At 37.4% G+C, this 24,039-nt stretch overlaps 1 protein-coding gene across 1 annotated transcript in view; it reads right to left on the bottom strand.

The window, feature by feature from the left end:
- LOC111868384 (early endosome antigen 1) overlaps positions 1-24,039 on the bottom strand; it is a 63,720-nt gene that overhangs the window by 37,159 nt on the left and 2,522 nt on the right. The window contains exons 3-7 of the mRNA XM_023858972.2: positions 22,017-22,111; positions 18,844-18,886; positions 16,341-16,551; positions 8,517-8,711; positions 4,331-4,574 (exon numbers count right to left, since the gene is read on the bottom strand). Of these exons, the coding sequence (XP_023714740.1) occupies positions 4,331-4,574; positions 8,517-8,711; positions 16,341-16,551; positions 18,844-18,886; positions 22,017-22,111 (788 nt within the window). The remainder of the gene's footprint in view (positions 1-4,330; positions 4,575-8,516; positions 8,712-16,340; positions 16,552-18,843; positions 18,887-22,016; positions 22,112-24,039) is intronic.

The following is a 24,039-nucleotide window of genomic DNA, read 5'->3' as shown; positions in this document are numbered from 1 at the left end:
GACCCAAGAAACATGACAGTCACAGCCCCCAATAACTAGTCATTCCTGCTGAATACACATATATTTCTTTTCTTCCACAATAATATCTTCAAAGGGCTACATAATTTTGTTCACATACTGTTCTCAAATGTGTCACAAAAGAATATAGTGCCTATCTTCTAGTGTTTATAGCACATAATACACCAACATTTTGGTAATATAATGGCTTCTGGCATGTGACACGTGGAATTTTAGTACACCACTGGTGTGTGTTCTGTGACTGGCAATGAAATTTACAACACATCTGTTACAAGATTTCTTTCATCTAATGTAATTCTTAATGAGAAGCACACATTGTTCAATACTGTATCCCACCATAGTTTAACAAAACAGTGAATTCTCACAGCTAATCGGTCACATGCATGAATGTGTACTTATTGTCACAGTGGCCATGGGGTGGCAGGATCTGCTAATGTCAACACGTAAGTCACCGCACATTGACTGCGACCAGTTAAATGGCTGTTTCAATAAATGCCATAATTGTCGGTTGAACCTCCCTGTATGTGTTTCAGTCTATGTGAGCCATCATCACCATACACATATTTTCCGGTTTACATTTCAGCTATTAGAACTACAACTACTATACACTTGAAAGTTTCAGTAAGTAAACATTGAACCACTATTAGAAGTAATAATATCTGTAATAAATTTCCCATGCATAAAATACAATTAACCCTCCACATTTCGAACACCTGTATACAATTTAAATTGGTACATAATTTGGTAATTAGTCAATCAACACCTCTATGTGACAGTCATATTTGTAAGTGCTCAGTGACAGCTTCTAATGGTGGCAGGTACCAAGTCCTCACAAAGAGCACTGCACCCATTACCATTGTGGACTGCATACAACTTTTGGGAAGGGAAATTTAGAATTCACGGTGTGCATCAAGATTTCAGTGCTTTCCTTTCTGGCTTAAAATCAATGCATGCAGAAAGGCTACAACAGTAAGAGTAACCCATACAGTGTTCAAGGTCTAGTGAAACCTGGTGCAGATCTAGCAACAATTTTAACTTCAGGTGGGGATATTAATATATATTAACTTCTTGATAGTGAAAACAAAAACAAGTTATATACCTTATTGAAAACTTATAATTTAATAAGTATGATAAATTTTCCCACCAGAGTTCAAGGAAATTATGCTACAGCCATTGATAATATTTTCATCGATATTACTAGAAGGGAAAATTATTCTGTAAGGCCTATAATACATGGATTGTCTGATCATGATGCACAATCCATAACATTTAAAACAATAAACATGAGAACACATGCTAAACAATTTAAAATAAGAAGGAAAATAAACAACCACACAATAAATGACTTTTTAATTAAACTGAATTATGAAACNAAATAATGAAAAAATATGCACATTAAAGGTGGATGGAAAATTGATTAGAGAAAAGCAAGTAATTGTGGAAACCTTTAACAATTACTTTTTATCTGTAACTGAAAATAAAAATGCAAAAAATAAACAAAATAATACTAATATTAGTTACCTTCCAGACACTACTCCCATTCAGTATTTAATGAAAACTTTCATAAATCCCTTTCCACATATTAAACTTAAATTTTTATCAACTAAGGAAGTTGAAAATATAATTAAAGCTCTCAAAGCAAAAAACTCTTATGGATATGATGAAATATCCACTAAAGTATTAAGAATGAGTTCCCTTTTCATTATCTCTCCTTTGACTCACATATGCAACAATTCATTATCACAAGGAATTTTCCCAGATTGTTTAAAATACTCAGAAATAAGACCGTTGTTTAAAATGGGTGAAGAAACAAATATTTCCAACTATAGGCCTATATCACTTTTAACTTCGTTCTCTAAGGTATTAGAAAAAGCTATGAGCATTCAATTGATTGAACAATTAAATAACAATAACATTTTAGTGGAAGAACAATTTGGCTTTAGAACAAAATCTTCAACAGATGAGGCTATATACAAGTTAGTGAATGAAATCTGTAAGACCTTTAACAGCAAACACTTAATAGGAGGCATTTTTTGTGACCTAGAAAAGGACTTCGATTGTGTTAATCATGAGGTTCTGTTGTCGAAATTGGAGTTCTATGGGATAAAGAGTAAAGCTAAACTATGGCTTGAATCTTATTTCAGAAATAGATATCAAAGGGTTTTAATTATAAATATACATCTTAATCTCAATGAATTTTCGACATGGGGCAAAATTAGACATGGTGTCCCGCAAGGTTCGATTATGGGTCCACTGTTATTTCTCATTTATATAAATGATTTACCCAAAGCTATAAATGATAAAACTGTACTTATATTATTTGCAGATGACACTAGTTTCTTAGTTAAAAGTTCAAACTATGATGATCTCTGTGTAAATATAAATAATGCTTTTCATAGAATAAATGAATGGTTCAAAGTAAACAAATTTTCTATAAATTTTAATAAAACCCACTAGATTCAATTTACAGCAAGAAATAAAAACTGTATATGATAAAAAACAAATTACATCTATATCCAATATTAAATTTCTTGGAATATTCACTGATGACACAATGAGCTGGAAATACCACATTGAGTATATTAGTGCTAAACTAAGTGCAGTCTGCTACATAATAAGATCGCTTAAACCATACACATCCAGAAATACCTTAAAAATGGTTTATCACTCTTATTTTAATTCTATTGTAAATTATGGTTTACCTTTTTGGGGTAACTCACCCCAAAGTATAAAAATTTTTAGAATGCAAAAGAATATAATTAGAATTATGTTGGGACGCAGAAGGAGGGATTCGTGCAGGAACTTATTTAGAGAAATAGAAATCTTACCACTGGCATCTCAGTACATACTATCTCTTATGCTCTTTGTGATAAAAAATAGAAACAAATTCATAGTAAATTCAGAGATTCATAGAATAAATACCAGACAGCAAAATAATCTCCATAAGCCTGTTGTAAATTTGAGTAAATACCAAAAGGGAGTCTACTGTTTAGGAACAAAGGTCTATAATAATCTACCACAATATATTAAGGATATATCGAGTGACACTAAGAGTTTTCAGGTACAATTAAAATAATTTTTATATTTACATTCTTTTTAATCTTTACAGGAATATTTTGGTTATAAATCTTTTTAAGGTCCGAGTAGCTGTCTTACTTTACAATTAAAAGAAGACAAGGTTGTCAGTCTGTGTTCTGGTTTTTAGATGCTTATTTTAGATATACACAATTTTTATATCACTGTATACTAGTCTTTATTTCAATTTATTATATATGTGGGAACATCCCACATATTATCAGAGCGCTCACTTTTCACCAGCACACGCACTAACAAATCAAATTGCATCCGACATTCACATTTATACAGCGCTTGCTGCTAGCCCGCATCCACATCATTACGCGCGCTAGCCAACCAGCGCTCAGCAAATTTTCGCTCCGCCATCACGCATTGTATAAAAGGCGGAGCACAAGGTCACAAGTCAGCAGTTCATCAGCAGTCTTCAAGCAGTCTACAAGCAATCAGCACACTTCGTTGCCAGCGCTCGGTCTTCGGAGGCATCGGCGCTTCGCTGCGCCAGGCATGACTGCCACAGCTGTCCGGCAGTCACACCCAACTCACTGGGCAACTCGGCCGCCTCGATTCACCAGTAGTCGTGTCCGATAAACTGGGCAACTGGCGTAGCTACCGCCTCTCCGCTCCAGTCACCAGACTTTCACTAGCAGCTGTCACGCTGCGATCGAGCAGCCTCCACCATCTGCCGCACTGCAATCAAGCAACGGCCACACTGCGGCCAGTCCACACACCGCAACCAACATCCCTTCCTACCGGCGTGCGCCGCGCTACTTCACCTGTCAAGCATCTCAGCAACCAACGGTCCTTTTCAGGACCTGCAAAACTGTTCCGAATAAGTGGGTTGTCATTGAAGTAACGACACGACAAAAACCCCACATATAATTAATGTATGTTATACAAAAGTCATTAATGACATTATGTTTTAACCTTTGAATTTTTAATTAATAGACTTGCATAAAACTGTACAAATTGTATAAGGTTTGCCATTACTTTTACTACTAAAATTAACTTATTTATTATATTGTACATGTTTATCGGTATTTTATACAAGTGTGCATGCTTTGGATGACAACTGTAATCTTTAGTTGTGACTGTAACAAGGACAATCTCCACATCCGCATGAGAATGTACTCTCGACAGGATTTATGGAAGGTGAATAAATGAAATGAAAAAAAAATACATAAGTTAACATAGCAAAATATTTTGACACATACCAATGTGTCTGCACAGAAATACATACCTCAGCGTATTCATTCTGCCAGTGTAAGATATCATCTGTTTTTTTCTCACATTCTTCTGACACTTCACCTACTCTGTCCTTCAGAACTTGCACTTCTTGCTCTAAAGTTTGTGATCTAGACAATTCTTGGTGCAGTTTTGTTTCAGCCTCATTTAGCTTTTTTTTGTAGATTCCTATATCATTTTGTAAAGCTGTGATACAACTTTCTCTGCTCCTCAATGTAATTTCCAAATCTTCCTGTCTCCTATACATGAACCATATACATTACTCATAAGAGGGGGAAAAAGTACATTAAAATAAAGAGAAAATCAACAGCTTATAAACATTACTAAACATATTTCATATTCCTGGCCTACTTATACCTTATTTATACGTTATATAAGACAAACACACTGAGCACCAGCTGATTACACATCCCAACGCAGCTACCAGCATATTTTAAGAAAAACAGCTTTCACCACTAAAAACATTACTACTAAATGAATAAAAATATAAATGACAGAAGGAGTAGAGCAAAGAAAGAATGCCCAGGAAGGTATTCATTTCTATTTAGTCACACAATTTATACCACCATCAGTGTGTTGCCATTCTTACTAAGATATCTTTCTTTCCTTGCTGTTGGTTTCAAATAGCTGTTCTTTTCCTACTAAAACATTCTCACTACTTGTACTGACATTAATAACTACAGATTCATTATTATCATATTTATTTCTATATATTCTGGAATCACTGACTTCAATTCATTCCTCATTAGCCTCCTCACATGCATATGTTGTTACTTATAGCTCCCCATTCTGATAAAGCTTCCACTTAATTTCTCTACTTCTGTTATTACATGCAATCCAGGTGTGAAATATTGGGACTGCTATGTGTTCAGAGTACCTAGAAGGCAGCTATTTAATAAAACAAACAGTACTAATTGCAGGCAAATATTTAAAAAATTGTAGAACTCTGTGGATATCAAGAAACATTATTGAAAACACACATGATGGAAACTTATGTAAAAGGTCAGCTGTTCCTGAGCTTAACTAATTAAGCATGATGCCACTGAGGTGTATGGGAAAGTGGATGTATAGATCCATGTTTTCTTGACCTTGGCACTAGCTCAGAAATTTGTGCATGGCACAGAAATGTCTGGCTGGTCCTCGACGTGTCAAGCCAACAATTTCAACTGCATGACAAGTATTATAATCTGTACTTCACATAACAATGAGAAAAAATACCTGGAAGAGTCAGTGTGTCATAATAAAAACTTTAACATAAATTACATAACTATAAATAACCCACCAGCTTCAACATGACGAACATCCAAAAAGAAATCAGAAACAATAGTTCAAGAATGTCTAAATGGAAACAACACACAATGAAGGAATAATATATAACAGACTGAGACTGAAAAAAACACTGACACTGAAACATGACGGCTGACAGCCGGAACAGTGGAAGATGAAAAGATGTCCATTGCTAAGAAATGGTGCTGCAAACATGTTTCCACAGCAACAAAATCTGACAAAACAGTAGAGAAATTGTTGAAGAAGAAACATGCAACAACAGAAGAACTGTTGGAAGTGGTGTTTTCTATATGGTCCACCCTGAGGCTTTACACCAGGGACTGAACCAGAGCCACCGTGAGTGGTTAGCAGTCATGATTTTGAGTGAGTCACAAGCAGTCAGTTCAAGCCAGTGGTGGAGAGCAATGGCTAGGAGGCAGACAATAACCAGGGGTTGTGGCCATGAACAGTTAGTGTGAGACAGGTGCTAGCCAGCGAGGACAGGAGTGGTGGAACATGGAGGCTGAAGAATCTACAGCACTGGCAGCCATGTCCACATGACAACCAGTGAAGACACAGCAGGCTGAGAAGTTTGTATGTGTGCTGCAGTACAGCAAATTGTAAAGTGTGAGAAGCACTGAAATAGTTATAATCACTTGTAGTCCTGGTATGAGAGTTCAATAAATCCAATCACCAATCCAAACCATGTCTCTTGTCATTTTACCACATGATAATATATACATGTATGTACATATGCACACACACACACACACACACACAGGCGTTGGACATGATAATGGAAACACTAAATATACTGTACACAATTTTCTTATTAGTATGGTACTGGACCATCTTTTGCCTACAGTACAGCCTCAATCATTCTCAAATGGATTCAAACAAGTTTTGAACAGTCTCTAGTGGAATTTTATGCCATTCTTCTTGAAGAACATCTTCAAGTTGCTTTAGAGATGTTGAAGGTGGGAATCAGTTCCTCGCTCTAGTCTCTAAAACTGACCAGAGTGGTTCAATGATGTTCAAATCTAGTGACTTTGCTGGCCAGGGAAGATGCTGAAGTTCACCTTCATGCTCTTCAAACCGTGACTGAACATTGCCAGCTGTGTGAATGGGGGCACTGTCATCTTGGAAAACTGCATTATTGTTTGGAAATAATGTCTAGTTCATGGGATGCACCTGATTACCCAACCTGTCCATGTACATACTCCTTTGCAGCAATTCAACCATGAAGGGTAAGAATGGGACTGTGGGCATTTTGTCTAATGCTGTCGCGGCAGCTGAGTTGGTTGTCTAGCCGAAGTGCGGCAGTTGCCAGAAGTTGTTTGGTTGCACTGTGTGGTTGCCGGTGGAAGTCTGGTCATGGAGCACGGTCACTGGAGTGGAGAGGCAGTAGTTACGCCAGTTACCCAGTGAGTCGGGCATGACCGCCGGCGAGTCCGGGCAGCCGAGTTGCCCAGTGAGTCGGGTATGACCGCCGGACAGCCAAGGCAGTCGTGCCTGGCACAGCAAAGTGCCGATGCCTCTGAAGACCGGGCACTCTGTACAAAGTGTGCTGGCTGGCTGGTTGATGTTGACTGAATGCATCTCAGTGTGTCTCAGTGCTGCTGGGTTGCAGCTGTGCCTTTTTATACAAAGCGTGATGGAGGAGCGAAAATTTGCTGAGCCCTGATTGGCTAGCGCGTTATGATCTAAATGTGAGCTGGACATCGAATATTGTTTAAATACGAGTGCTGCCAGCAATGCGATTGGCTAGCGCGCTTGATGGTGAAAAGAGAGCGCTGTAAAAATAGCATGATATGTGGGATGTTCCCACAGGACCAACAGAATACTGTACCATGATATTGCTGCCCAAAAAATTACAGAACCTCCCCCATGTTTCATTGTTGGAACCCGGCATTCCAGATTATGGGCTTCCTTTGGTTTTCTCAAAATGTAAACTCTTCCTGATGCAGGGAACAGCATGAAGGATGACTCATCTGACCATATCACACAAGGTTCCAGTTGTCTTATGTCTGTGACACCTCTGTTTACACATCTGAGCATTATTTTCAGTAATCAGTGGTTTAGCAATTGCTGCAATACCATGGATGTTGGATTTGTGAAATGAAAAAAGGGTCTTCAAGATGAATGTTAATTATTGCTCTCCTATCACCTGTGCTGCAGCAGTTGTGTGACTTTTCGAAACAGTCCTTCTCAGTGTATTATAATCTATTTCAGTCACTGTTGATTTCTGCCCACTGATGTTGTCTCCCCATGATTCACGAATGCTGACATAACCTCAGAAGTGGTCACTCTCCATACACCTAATAATGTGCCACTTTTTGTCACAGGTGCTCAATCTAAACATGCATCAACAATTTCTCCTCTTTCAAAATCAGCCAAGTCTCCCATTTTCTGATTCTTTCACATGGACTGTCACTTACACAACCAACAATGCACTGACACAAGCGGTATAGACTATAAACAAATGGAAGAGAACATTTAGTGTTGCCAACTTAAGTTCTTTCCCATAGCCAACACAAATTCTACATCTCAACTTCTTAGTATTTCAACCATACCTTCCAGTTCCATAAAAGCAGGGACTTTCTTGACCAAGTGAGTAAATATTCAACTTTGCAAGCAAGATTCCAAACTAAAGTGAAATCAGCTCATGACAAATTATTTTTATGGCATTAACACTTTTATGAAATATAACAATTGTCAATACTAATGCATGTCAAATCTTTAAGCCAAAGCCAGCTGACTCAAGCTGTTATTACTTCAACAGTATTCAGCAAATCCCACTAACATCCAAATATATTCTGAGCTCTAGGCCCCATTTACAAAAAATAATGAATTAGTTTTTAATCCCTTTATGCTTAAGGGATAAATAACTCACTTTCTAGATTTTATAGCATTACCTTTGGGCTTCAGCATTATATGCTTGTTCATTACTAATGTCTGTGACTTCTCTAGCAACATACTGGTCCTTGAGTTGTTTAAGTTCTGCTTTCAGTTGATCTCTCTCCCTTTCTCTCTCACGTGTCAGCTCATCCATTACTCGTTGTACTTGAACAAGTTCTTGTCGAAGCACAGCAGCATCATCAATACTCTCCCTTCAGAATTAAATTAACACATATAAATTGCTGTTCATATTTCTTGCATTTGAAAAGTAACCCTTTGGCACTCCCAGCACAGTACAACATAGTAGAATTATTTGATATTTTAGCTAGTTCATTTAACAACAACAGATGATATACAAATGCACTCATCTACATCATGCCATCTTCTGTGACATCTGTAAATTCAGAGCACTGCATTCTATCTTCAAGCTTACTCCTTCCTTGTTTGGCTTTCACGCGCTAGTCACATGTTCCTAGAGAGAGGTACTGTCCTGAAAACAAAACTGTCAATGTGGTCTAGCAGGCAGTTTCAGCTAAAAAGAAATGGGCATGAACTGCAATATGAGGTTGTTCTTATCATTTACATAACAGTTTTACAATTTTAAATACAGAACTATATAACACATTGCTCACGAAAATCACATCCTTAAAGATGTCAGTCTTTCCATCTGAAACACAGAGGTCAAGAATTAGACAATCTTTAAGTTTTTACATTTCCACTGTAAATAAGACCTTAATACAAATACTTTTAAATATTTATTTTCAAGCATTTCTTTGAAGAAAATATTAAATTAATGAAATTAAATTGTTTTTTTTTTTTTTAAAGAAAACAAGAACAATGCTTTTGTTACTTTTTAATAACTACTGCCTAGGCCTGACATCACTGCTTCAAAGGAAAGCACCACCCTGACTTGACTACAACCCTGCATCTGGAGTGTGCAATCTGAAGCCACACCAATACCAAAGTAAGGAAATGATTATTTTGTCCAATGATGAGGCAAGCCAATGCATTAATTTGTATTTCTGTTTTGTAATGGATATGCAAGGACCTAACAAAGTTAGTTCTTCAGCAACATTTAGAAATAGCAATAAAGTGTATCCACACATTTTGAATTTGAAATAAATTGAATTGAATTGAATTATCCCAGTATTTCTGAATACTGGTTATTATACATATAAGAAAAATATTCACTTATTCAGCAAAGTAAATTCTGAGATCTACATATGAGCACACATGAGAAAACCATGTGCCTATGGGGTATAAACAATGGAACAGTCTAAGAAATAAAATTTAGCAGAATAGACAGTATACCAGAAAATATCTAGATACAGGTGCTGTTAACAGTATGTGAAAAGTCACACATAAAATGATAAACAGCAATGTAAATAAATCCCTCATCATAAACCAATTTTTGGTAAGGGCTACAAAAGTCCAAATTTCAGACAAGGGTAGTTTCTTAGAACCCTAGAGACCACTAAAATTTTTGGAGTGATATATGAAGGTGATATTAAGGTTCTAATGTGACATTTTCTAGAATTTGTAACACAGATATTCAAGCCACTGAATGCAAATAAAAGATGTCACCCTTTTGAAGATGAGAAATCTGAATTTCCTAGTGTGTAAAGTAATATTCTAGTCTGAGTATACTCCCTGTAGTTACTGCCCACCTGAATATACAAACACTACAACTGGTTAAATAAATTTTCACAACAATTAACACTTTGCGGACCGGCAATTTAAATATTTAAATCACCCTGGGGACCAGCATTTTTAAACCTACTACCCTAACTTGTGCACTGTTCACTTTAAAAATTAATATAAAATCTCCTAATTAATTCTATGAACTAAAATTTTTGGAGAACACTTACCAATGCTCCTAGAAGTGCTTGAGAGTGTGATATTTCTGGAAACATTCCCCTCTGTGAAGTGGTATTACACAGTACTTGCAAATGTAGACAGTCATACTCCTTTTTTTTGTGAACTGTGCAAACACGGCATTGCCTAGGATGCTTCCCCTTGGATCGTTCAATCTTCACAATTTTCACGAGGGTATGTTTCCTCATATCACCCGAGAGTCACCCAGGGGGGTCCACATGAGGCATGCATGGAGTGGGAGTTGATGGGCCCAGCTGCACTAAGTCTGTGTCTGACTCTGGTTCTGCCACCACCATCCAGTCTGTAGCCCAGGCCTTTGCCACATTCATCAGAAATGCTTTGTATTTCAATTCTGAATCAGGGTTTAGATTTTTGTAAACCAAAAATGAATTGAAAATGGCAAAATTTATAAGCCACAAGGCAACTTTCTTTGTGCACTTTGTTTTCCTAGGAAGAGAATAATAGGCCAAGTACTGATCGGCTCTATCAACTCCCTTCATGAACATATTATACTCAGAAATACAAACAGGCTTCTTTGCTTGTCCATGTCTCCTTTGAATATCAACCATGCTCGAATTGTGAATTGTGGAAATCATATTCACAACACAAGTTTCCCACCAGGACTGAAGAATATCCTCCTTCCTCCTGAATGTGGTTCCACCATGTTTCAGGGATTTAGATTCCTCTTTCAAATCTGGAGGAAGGCCTCTGCTCACTCTAATTGTTCCACAAACATGTACTTTTCTTGAAAGAAGGTATTCTGCAGTTACCACACTGTTATAATAACTGTCTTGATAGACGTGGTAATTTTGATCAAGTAGGCCATACTTTGAAAGTTTCCCAGGATTATATGTTCACATATGAAGCCTTCCCCTCCAAGGAATCACAGATTCATCTAAAGACAGTTGTTGGTTTGGCATGTAAACTGTCTGAAATTTCTGAACGAAAAAGTTTAATAAGGGCTGAATTTTGAAAAGCCTGCTTGCTGATTGTGGTTGCAGTTCATTATTATTGAAATGCAAACACCACCAAATCTGTTCAAATCTCTTACAGCTCATTAGTTTGCCAAAAATGGGAATTTATAAAAATGGATCTGTTGACCAATACTCTTTTAGATTATCCCCCCTTGTATGCCCCATTAGAAAGATTATTGCAAATTTTTTTTTTCATTTCTGCTGAAGTGACATCCACCCACTTCAACATCTTATAACTTCTGTCATACTCTTCATGGCACTGGATATAGTATCTGTTAGTTTCCTGACATAACATGTAAAAGAAACTATCTCCAAAATACACTTCTGCTACTTCAGACACTTGCATTGGGTCCAATGGAATTTGTTTCAAACCCCCCGCCCCCAGACTTCCAGTAAACTGTCCCAAAGTAGGCGTTTTGTCTACTTTTCCCCATGTCACTGTCCCTGCAATGTTACTACCCGCACTTTCGTTGGAGCTACTGTCACTTTTACTGTCTGCGGCCACAATTCTTTGTTGTCCCGTCACTGCCACTGTCTGAGTCACTATCACTACACGTCTCACAAGGCGCGTCAGATAGCTCATCGGAGAACAAGTCAAATATTTCTTGTTCTCCGAGAGCTTGCTTGGTCTTCAACCGCTTTCATCCTTGATCTATATTGCACTACTAACTTACTGCCTGGTACATACAGCTTGAAGACGAACAAAGGCATTTTCCTTTGGAGTGGGATAGGAAAACAGCGAGGTCACGTTACTGACTACTAAGCAAACATTCGTGAGGTCTATTACGCACCAGTTATGCATCTGCGTGGCACCAGAGCAAGGTATAGTGTGTTGCAACATAACGTGTCCTAAAATCATAATATTATGCGACCAGTCCGCAAAGTATTAATGGTAGCAGTCCTTCAAAATTTTGACTGTCAAAACTCAATTATTGTTCAAAGACAATAATCAGGGCTAAAACTGTATAAGAAATCCCAAATTCAGACTTTACAACAGTGTTCATTATATAACAACCAATTCAGAGTAATGTGAATATTGATTTCCTAGTCTTAATGCATGTAAGTTACACATCACTTTTGCTGCTGCCAAAATAGTATTTCTGATAGAATCCTATACAGTTTAAATATGTACCAAATCCAAACAGTCAGTTTTCAAGAAATCACAGAAAACAAAATACATGCCTTCTTCTATTTTGAATATTTCGATAGCTCAAAGTTTAAACAGAATGATACACCTATTATACAGTGCATTCAGTTAAGGAGGAAACGTAGCAACACTGCTGACCTGGCCCAACATTCCTCACAGATTGCTGCTGTAACTGCAGATAGCAGAATGAGTCATTAGTGCTGATAAACAGGTGCAGTTACAGTTACAGTAGCAATATTTGAGAGATACTGGGCCCAGTCAACGGGGTTGCAAGTTTCCTCCATGATTGAAAGCCCCGTGCTAACACTGCTTATACATAAAAAAATACCGAAGGTCACTCACCCATCACTCACGAAGCTGCGCCCTTCTTGAGAAGCTGTCAAATGTGCAGGTTAAACTCAAGAGCTTCCCAGCATTTTACGGAACCTGAGGGTTCATTACCATGTTCACAAGAGCCCTCCACTGATCCCTATCCTGAGCCAGATAAAACCAGTCCATACCATCCCATCCTCTCTCTCTGAAAACCATCTTAATGTTGTCCACCCACCTATGTCTTGGTCCTCCTAGTGGTCTCCTTCCTTCTGGCTTTCCCACCAAAATCCTTTATACATTCCTCTTCTCCCCAATTTGTGCTACATGCCCTGCCCATCTCATCCTCCTTGACTTATACTTTTCGAAGAGCACAATTTATGAAGTTCCTCATTATGTAGTTTTCTGCAACCTTCCATCACTTCATCTCTTTGATCCAAATATTCTCCTCAGGATACTGTTCTCAAACACCCTCAGTCTATGTTCCTATCCTAATGTCAGAGATAAAGTTTCACATTCATACAGAACCACAAGCAAAATTATAGTTTTGTATATTCTAATTTTTATGATTTTAGACAGCAGATGAGAAGACAAAAGGTTCTGGATTGAATGGTAGCAAGCATTACCTAAATTCAATTTCCTCTTAATTTCCTCCTGAATCAGGTTCTGGTTTGTTATAGTTGTTCCCAAATATCTGAGCTGTGCCACATTTTCAAAACATCTGTCCGCTATCTTTATCTCATGATTTTGCCCTGCATTCTGGTAATGAGACAGCAGCACNCGAGGTGTAATGATTACCCTTGAGGTCTCTCTTGAGTAGAGGAAAAAAATAAAAATTGCAAGGCGCAAGATCGGGGGAATAAGGAGGGTGTGGAATCAGTTCAAACTTCAGGTTTCACAGAGGCTCTTCAGTTGCACGCAAGGTGTGTGGACGAGCGTTGTCATGTTGCAAGATTATTGGCGCCAGGCTGCCTCTAACATGACAAACTCGACGCCGGTGGTGTTTTAGAGTCTGTATGTACTGAGAAGAATTTACTGTTGCCCCTCGTTCCAGAAAATCGGTCACATAAACTCGGTTAGCATCCCAAAACACAGTCAAAAGAAGTTTTTTGGCGGATGGTTGTGTTTTGAACTTTTTCGCCTGAGCAGAAGATGGATGTCGATATTCAGTGCTCTATCTTTTCTCTTCCGGGTCGTAACGATGGACCCATGACTCGTCCCCCGTCACAATATTCAAAAGAAAGTCATCTCCTTCGTCACGGTAGCACTGCAAAAGTTGCTCACAGCATTCCAATCGATGCTGTTTGTTCTCATCTGTGAGACGGCGTGGTACCCATCGTGCACAGATTTTACGGTATCCCAATTGTTCAATATTGAAGCCGACACATTCCTTGGATATTCCAATATGGTTTGCGATACGCTTTTGAGTGATTCGCCGGTCATTTTGAATCAAATCATCGACGAGTTTGCGATGATTATTGTCTGTGGCAGTGATCAGACGTCTGCTGCGTGTTTCATTAACAATTATGGCTTTTCCAGGCTCGCAACCACGAAATTTTATTACCCATCGATTTACAGTAGACCTATCAACAGCATCGTCACCATAAACAGCCTTTAAACGACAATGAATCTCAGTAGGAGTCACTTTTTCAGCAGTTAAAAATTCGATAACAGCACGCTGTTTAACTCGCGTTGACATAGCACTATAACACGTCTCCATACTTCCGCTTCTTGAAATACACTGGATGAACGCAACGACCTCAAACCTGTGCATGCGTATTTAGGGGGAATGTTACTTCCACATGCCACCTGGCGCGCTTCTGAAGGTCATTTCGTTCGCGCTCTACAAGCATGTGTGCATTACTTTTCAGTCTACCTACGTATATTATCACCCAGGAGACTCACATCATCAGCATACACCAGAAACTGATGTAAAGTAAGTAAAAAAGTAAAGCTATCCCTGTAACAGGCCATGAAGGTCCATAGGGTTGTGAGACGAAGGTCCCACATTATCTAGACAATCAGCTCAAAGATGGCAGTAAGGCTGTCAGCCTTACACGATGGCCACGCTTTACTCCCCAGGAAAATTATTTAATTAATTCCTGGTACTCATTTCTGTTAGAGGCTGAGTCAACCCCAGGGCCATAGTGCGGATGGAAGGTTTAGGTCAATTGAAAAAAATCCAGTTACCTCATTCGGATTCGAACCCACGACCTTCCAGCTTGTAGCATAGCCCCTCAACTAACTACGATACCGCATGCCCCCCAGAAGCTGATGTATCCCATTTAATTTCAGTCCCATCTGATTATCCTGGACATTCCTAACGGTATATCCTAAAGCAAAGTTGAAAAGCAGTGGTGATAAGGCTTCTCCTTGTTTTAGACCATTCTGGATAGGAAAATTATCAGACAACTGTTCACCTATATGGGCTTTACTATATGTTTCATTTAAACATATTTTAATCAGCCTAACTAGTTTCATGGGTACCCCAGTCTCTATGAGAATACTGTACAATACTTCCCTCCTACCTGAACCATAGGTTTTCTTTGAGTCTATGAATAGCTGATGTACTGTCTCACTGTATGCACATTTTTTCTCCAGTATCTGACAAATGCGAAAGATCTGTTCAGCAATTGATCTGTTATGCCAACACCTACACTGATGATCCCCAATAATTTCATCTATATATGGACTTAACCTTGAGAGAAGAATATTGGATAAAATTTTGTATGAAGTTGATAGCAATGATATCCCACAATAATTATTACAGTCAGTTTTATCTCCTTCTTGTGAACTGGTACAATAACAGACTCTTTTCACTGACCAGAAAATTTTTCCTTATTCCAAACAGATTTAACTTATGGATCTTAGAATGTATTTCACCTCCTGCTTGAATCAGTCCTGCCAGAATTTGATCACTACCTGGTGATTGATATGTTTTCAATTCTGCAATAGCAATTTCAACCTCAAAAGAGCTAGAATCAGGTACTAAGAGCTCAGCTGTACATATTTCTATCTGCCTAACATCACTGACCCTATGGACATTCAATAACAGAGAAGTAGTTCTTCCACCTATTCAAAACGTTGTGGGAATCTGCAAGCAGATCACCATTCTCATCCTTCACTAAGTTACTTCTAGGTTGATAACCCCTCTTAAAGTCATTTATTCCTCAATACAGGTCTCTAATGTTCTCTATTCCACATCATAATATCAATAAATTTACTTGGACACCTCCTGATGGAAATCTTGGAAGTTGGGTTCAATAAAGGGCTTAGCTTAGCTTAGCATAGCTTAGCTTAGAAAAAGCACCTGCTTTGCTGATTTCTGTATGCAAGTTTCAGTTTTTGAGTGATAAGCCTGTTATTCATTCTGTTAAAATGTAGGAGTGAACTTGCAGCAGTTGAGAATAAGATGAAACCTAAACATGTCAATGTCAACTTGCAGCAGTCGAGAATGAGATGAAACTTAATTATGAGAATGTCAGCTTGCAGCAGTTGAGAATATGATGAAACTTAATTCTGAGAATGTCATCTACCTGTGAGCTAACTGTGCTTCCACAACTTTCAAACGTTCCTTCATTGCAGCTTGATTTCCTTCTCCTTCATCAGATGCAGCTTTCAAGGTAACATTATCACGTGCCAACTGGGCTGCACGCTGTTCCAGTCGTTCCTTCTCCTGTTGTAAGAGCATTCCATTTTCAAGTGCCTCCATCAGTCTCCTCTTCAGTTCAATTGGATCAGTAATAGCTGCAACAGTAACAGTAAGCAACTACAAAACAACTTCATGGTGCAGAATCCTTTATTAAAATCTGATTATCCCTCAGGTGGTCAAGAAATTTCCTCCTTTCTAAAAACACAAGGTTTTTTACCTTCATAAGAGCCTGTCACTGGCGAAACAAATTAAATAATATTTCTCAATTCAACCTATACATCTAAGACTAAATTATAAAAAAATATAAAAATGTAACAATACACTAAGCACAATGATTTAAAATATATTTCAGAACCAAAGAGACACTTAAATCAAAAGGATCTTCTGTTAATAGGGACTCCTAGACTAGAATATCATTTTAGTAAGATCTCATCTAATGTAAATGAAAATGTAACTGTCCTGTTTCTTATTGCATTCAATAAATAACACCTGAAGATATTACAAAACGTACTCCACACTTTTACCAGTATGTACAGTAGTCACAGCTGTGAAAGATATGTGCAAGCATGGCAGTAGAATTTTTGGATGCTATTTGAATTATCATTTCTAATCTCTCCTTAACTACATAAGTAAACTTAAATCTCTTTATTTGAGTGTTACTCCTCCATTCAATTTTTATCTATTATATACTGTGACAATGACAATGAAAACAAGCATAACCTTGGAAGAGAATGCAAATTTCTGCTCACACTTAATGCTCACAGCCCTGAACACACACACACACAGTGTACACATTTTATTTAACAGTCTGTTGAATCAACAGCTTCTGCTTATGATACAGAGAAATTTCATGCACAATTACAAACCAAATAAGCTCTTAGATTTTAAGAAACCTTGTCAAATAACAGGTCAAGAGATACACAAATCAATAGAAGAAAAAACGAAATATTTTAAACTTTACAGTGGTCAATGGTGTGATTATCAATCTAATACAATGCCATGTCTAATTAATCCTTTACTCCTCTTAACTTAGTGGAACATAACCAATATTAAAGAGACCCTACCCTACTAACACAGTGTGAACTGTGGTTCATTTTATGGCCAAAAAACATAGTACTGAATGGTACAATCACTGAAGTAAAATGAATTCAAAACGATTTGAAAGGAAGCACTCACAGCCTAATTGGGGTAAATCCAGGAATTCGCCTGAAAAATAATTAATATATGCACGTGGTAATATAGTTTTTCTAAAGAATTACATTCGGTTATTACAATTTGTTAAATTTATCTTCATCTGTCTATCAACATTTTTCTCTGCAAAATTTAAATCTGTTTCTCAAAATATTGTTCTCCATTTCGACAAATCACCATATATTAATATAATTAATATATTAAAAAATTTAGAAGAAGGGTAAGAAAGAAAAGGACTAAGTTTCTCTTTCAGCAAAAATCTTCATACATCTAAATTGTTCCAAATTTGTTTAAAAGACTTGTCAGTACATAAGCAAAATTTATGTATTCTGTGTATAAGAAAAAAAAGAGATGAACAAATTTATTACACAGAATTACTGAAGGTATGCATTAAAAATTCCAAAAACTAATGTGAAAAAAAAAATTCTATTGTTTTTTTTTGAGTGAATATGAAATAATGCTAATGCTAGTGATTTTCCCAAGTTGATGTGATGTGACACCTCAAAACATCTTCTTATGGACTTGTCTTTCAGAGATGGCACCATGTACATGTGGTCTGTACTGCAAACATTTTGAAGATCTCTGTCTCCAGCATCAAGATTAAATGACCGTTTCTAATACCTAATTTAAAATTTCAGTGGTCAGCGGGAAGCACATACCACTTCTGACAAAGCCTCCCTCTTCACGGTCATTAGAAGCCAATAACTACACACATGAACACAGTCAACAGACAAATTAAAACACATCCTACCACTTATATTAACCAAAGGCACAACAGATCATTGTGGTCAGGGTGCAAGGGCCAAGAAGGTCCATTCCTTATACATTCATATATTAACCAAAGAACTGATTTTTGTAATTGGTGTAATAATAAGCAGCATCATTACCAAAAACATAGACATAAATATTAGACACTAACTGGCCTCGCCATAGCTCAAGTAGTTAGTTGCTGGCTTCCCACCGCGGCGGCCTGGGTTCGATCCCGAGTCTGGTGGACAAAGTGGCGCTGGGGCAGGTTTTCTCCAAGTACTTCGGTTTCCCCTGCCAATCTCCGTAACACCAAATTCTCCATCATCATAATCACCCGGGGCAGGTACACTAGGCCACTCAGTGGCCGCCATGCCGAGTGGACCCAGTTGGACTCCATCCCCCATTAAGTGAATTAAAAAAAAATCAGAAACTAATTATTCATATACCTTGTACATCAATAATTGAAGTGTCTTGTGTGTAGTTTCCTTCCTAAAATAAAACAAAATAAGAAATGCAAATTAATCCAGATATCATGTCACAGAATTGATGTTTCATAAGGGTAAATAATTTCTCCACAGTACAAAGGAATACTTGAGACGACAACAACTAAAGTAATTCCCTGAAAATTATTCTGATAAATACTGACTCCTGTAAAAAAAACAACATCCACAATCTTTCTTTTCAAAGCATATGTTAACATCAGTAATTGATATACATCACATACATCATTACTTGTTCAGCTGTGGTGGTAGCGAGACAACAGCAAAATCATACAGTAAAATCTACTTACCTATATCACTAGAAAAATATAAATATCCCCCAATCACCTCATACATTTCCCACATTTCTCAACATAACCTGGCTCACACATTGCATTTGTTCCCTAGAACTACAGGTCATTTCAAACCAAATGTTTTCTAGCTGGGCCTTCCTTCCGTATGTAGATCAGTTCGATAAGCTTTATCTTTTAAATACCCACACACAAAAATTCACTTGGTGAAACATCAACTGACCATAAACCACAGCACATACCTTTTGCTGTCTAGTCACTAACACATGACAATATTTTTTTTCATCTGAAATATGCTGCCTTGCATTGTATCTCAGAGTTAACTGCTTCCACATAAAACACAGAATCAACATTCCTCCTTGCACTGAGCACAAAAAACACCACCTTTTATATTATGTAGCTGAACTCTTTGCCAAGATGAGCCTTTTCTGAGCTCCAGTATTTGTTGTTTTATGTGTACACACATCCATTCAAATGAACTCAAAACATCACGTGAAAAAATTTCAACTTGGAACTGAGTTTCCCACTGTGGACTGCAGATACCAGTTACAGAAATTAAATTTGGTTACTAGATCACATGCCTGGATAGAGTGCACAGCCATAGTTTTATAAGGCAATGGTGTCAATAACTGTCTTGCAGTTTTCACAGTCTCTTTTGATATTCCTCTGTTGTACAAGGGATTTGCTGAAGCCAAGCTCCAAAACCATTCAATGTCCCTTCTCTTAATACTCTATGTCAGTCTTTTGGTATCCTGTTTATTACTACACCAGTTATTCTTACTTTTCTCACAAGATTCTGAATAGTGACTCTGTGATGAACTCAAAACCTGGAAAACTTTCTTCTGAATATCCTCTGGTTCTTCCTAGCAGACTTACAGATTTGAGTCACACAGAAACACTTGATGCTATAGTGTAAACAAATCCATACACAGGATGTAATGCAAAATTTGGATTTCTAGACAATATAAAAATGAATGAATGAATGAATGAATGAATGAATTTTCCACAGCATTGAGCCATGTGTGAATACCATAAGGATGCAAAACATCATCTTCTATCACCACAGCTGATGGACCAAGAAAGCCAGTGAACATGCATGGGCACTAAACAGTCCCTGTACTGTAATGACTACCCTTAAACTGAAGTTTATTCACTAATTAAAACAGTGTACTATGCAGTATATTCACTCTAGTTCCAATGTATTTTGAAACAACTGTTTATGATACCTTTTGTCATCAAACATGTTCCAAAAAGCAGTTATGGTGCATCCTGCCCAAAAATAAATCAAATCTTAAATGTACTCTGAAACTAATTTACCAAAATAGCGAAGTAAAATGCTCCAACACATACCTTCAAGTTGTTACAAACCAATTAAACTTTCATGAAGGAGTATGAAGCTGAGCTCTTCAGAGCTTTCATGTTTCTTTCATATAATGCTCAATAGGTAAACTTCTGTTTCAATACTCCCACAAACGCTAATCAGATGTCACAAATTGGTATGCTAAACAGTATTAAAACATCTGACTGACAACACAGTAATTCCACATTAAATGCTCCAGGCACATTCCTGGAGAAGAAAATTTTGAGAGAATCCAACAAACACTACATCGATAATGATACCAGTTTCTTACCTGATACATGATAACTTAACTGGTTAATTAATGTTACCACTCCATAATGTGCTAGAATGTATTTTTTAGTTAACTGACACAGTCTTGGAACTTTGTGAATTACATTGCAACAAATTATATGTCTGCATATACCGTGATTCAGGCTCATCAAGAAAATTGGCTCAAGCAACAGTACTTCCCAACTGTATTCGGGTGGTGTCAAACTGGATTCTTGGCCAGGGCATCAATTATAATCACTGACACATTTCATGTTTCTTCTAGGTCACTCCAGGCAAATGCTAGGATTGTATCTTAAACTGAGCCATGACCACTTCCTTTCATATCCTTTTCAGCTCATTGTTCTTCATGGAACATTGTGTAGTCTGAATTACTGACAGTGTTACTAAATAAACTACAAATAAACAGATTCAAACTCTGAATGATTCTGTCTCGGATACAGTTTCTTGCTATCTCCAATTTATCTCCAGCGCTACCAGTGACATATCTTTTCCACGTGTTCAGATATTCCAAAACGTTCTTAAAAGTGACAAAGTGACTCTAAGCTATAGTGCACATGAATATTTCAATTGAAGCAGCCGAAGCTAGTCCTGACCGGTAATGTGTGACTAGTTACAGCTCACAACATGACAGGTGATGGGGCATAACCTTTCAGATTCATGGAAGAGCTTGTGGGAGCCTACCACAACTCCAGGCCAACTACCAACTTCTGGTCGACTGGCAGAGCAAAGCAAGCACTTGCCAATCAGCGCGGACCATGGCAGCACCAACACTTTGGGCCAAGCACCGCTAGCAATAGCAAATAAAGATGCAGACCACATCATGCTAGTCAGTCAGTTACAGCTACTTTTACTTCACAACAGCATCAGAAGCGCACATGGAATACCAACCCTCCTAGCAGCAACGCCGCCAACCAACTCGAAAAGTGGTAGCCTCACCCCTTGGGGATCCCTCTGCCAGCACCTGCCGCTCTACAGCCGGCCCACAATCACCTGGCTACCACACACAGAAAGACTGCTGTTGCTCACGCAATCCAGCTCGCTGCAGCCACAGCTTTACTGGTATTCATCAAGAATTTACGTGGTTGTCTCTCCAAATACCGGACCTGACATCCCAAAAGCTTAACAGCAAATGAGCAGCTTTCAGGAGGGTATTACTATAGTCTAATCTGCCCTGGACAGTAAATTCATGTTTCACATACCTGGTGTTTGTATCTTTCACCCACTTCCTGATGTAGCGAGAGAAAGTCTAGAGCATTACTCACGGCAGGAATATCTGGTATGGCTCCCTCTCCATCTGTCAAAATCAAACACAAAAATAATGCAATTCTGTCTCTACAGTAAACTGTTGCTTTTATAGTATGCAAAAACAGAAACTGATTTTTATGAAACTGAAACTCTTAATACAGGGAGATCAAAAATTCGCGCACGTCAACTAAAAGTTGTTATAAACTGTATTGCAGTTAATATAATTACCGTATTTACGCATGTATAGGCCGCGTGCGTGTATAGGCTGCAGCACAATTTTCAGACAGAAATTATAGAAAAAATCATTTTCTTGGAATATTATTTCAGGAGTATTACCCTGTATTACTAATTATGAATATAATTTTTTTTTTAAATGAAGTGTGATTTCGAATATTTCGAATATAAGCCGCACCCCAGTTTTCCTCTTGAATTTTTGGCAAAAAATGTGTGGCCTATACATGCGTAAATACGGTAGTTGTGTTCTGATGGTTTTAATAAAGAAATTGTACATTATAACACAACAGGATGTATGAAATGAAAATTATAAGGGTTTGAGATGTCAGATATTACATTAGGCATATCAGAGCAAGGGACAAGTATGGACCCCTGAGGGACTCCAACAGTAACAGGTTCCCACCTAGAGTAGTATTTACTTGAGTTATCATTAACTAACACTCTCTGATATCTAGCTTTTAGATATGATTTTATTAAGTTATAAGCTGTTCCTGTAATCCCATAGAATTCCATTTTGAACAACAAAATATCATAATTAACACTATCAAATGCCTTATGAAGATCGCAGAAAATACCCCCAACTAATAATTTACTATTTAATGCTCTTAAGATATTGTTAAATAAGTGATAACATGGGCAATCTGTCAACAATGCTTGCCTAAAGCCAAACTGTTCATTAACAAGACTATGATTATCCTTAATATGTTGATATAATCTATTATAGAGTACTTTTTCAAAAATCTTAGAGAGTGATGTGAGGAGCGAAATAGGTCTATAATTAGATGTGTCATTTTTGTCTCCTCTTTTAAATACAGGTCTTATTTCTGAAAATTGCAATCTTGTTGGAAAGCTGCCAGTAATCAACATTATATTACATATATAAGTTAAAGGAGAAGAAATACGAGTATAGGGAATACTACTTCTTACAATTTTTTTTATATCCCGTCGTATCCGTATGAGTTCTTTATTTTTAGTGACCTTGTTATATCTTCTATTTCTTTAGGTGACACCCATTTTAAATTTATAGCAGGAAAAGGTCAGGTAAATGCCTTGAATAAGTAAGTTTTAGAATTTGCATAATCTGACCATTGCGAGATAAATTACCATTCACCTTTATTCAAAATATATTATGGACATTTGGTTTTATGTTAGAGTTATTTTTTACAATATTCCACATAGTTTTTGCTTTATTCTTTGAACGAGTTAAAATACTATTGTAATATCTTTGTTTTGCTGATTTAATGATACTTGATAATATTTTACAATATCTCTTATAATAGTTGTTCAAAATTGGGTCATTACTGCTTCTTTGAGCTAAAAAAACCTTCTTTTATTTGTACAGTGAAACCTCGCTTAACGAGCACCTCTCATAACGAGTAATTCGCATAACGAGCAAAACAAATTGTAAAAAAATGACTCGCTTAACGAGCAGGGGAAGTCCCGGATTGTGCGCTTGCTACATCAGTCTGTGTTTAGCACTCGTTCTGCTAGCATCTTAGTGTCACTTGTGATCACACATTTTTCCAAACTTGTGTTCAGACATATTATTTGTGATTTTTTTTTGTGCAAAGTTTAATAACCCTTGCAAAAATGTCCCTGAAGAAAAAGACACAAGAAGACAGCCATAAGAGAATAAAAATAACCATAGAAATGAAACGTAAAATCATTGAAAAGCAAGAACAAGGTGTGAGCGTGGCTGATCTAGCACACACATACAATTGGTCTACATCAACGATTTGCACG

Source organism: Cryptotermes secundus, unplaced genomic scaffold (assembly GCF_002891405.2).
Source record: "Cryptotermes secundus unplaced genomic scaffold, Csec_1.0 scaffold166, whole genome shotgun sequence".
NCBI classification, from domain to species: domain Eukaryota; kingdom Metazoa; phylum Arthropoda; class Insecta; order Blattodea; family Kalotermitidae; genus Cryptotermes; species Cryptotermes secundus.
This window is presented reverse-complemented; position numbering and strand designations above follow the sequence as displayed.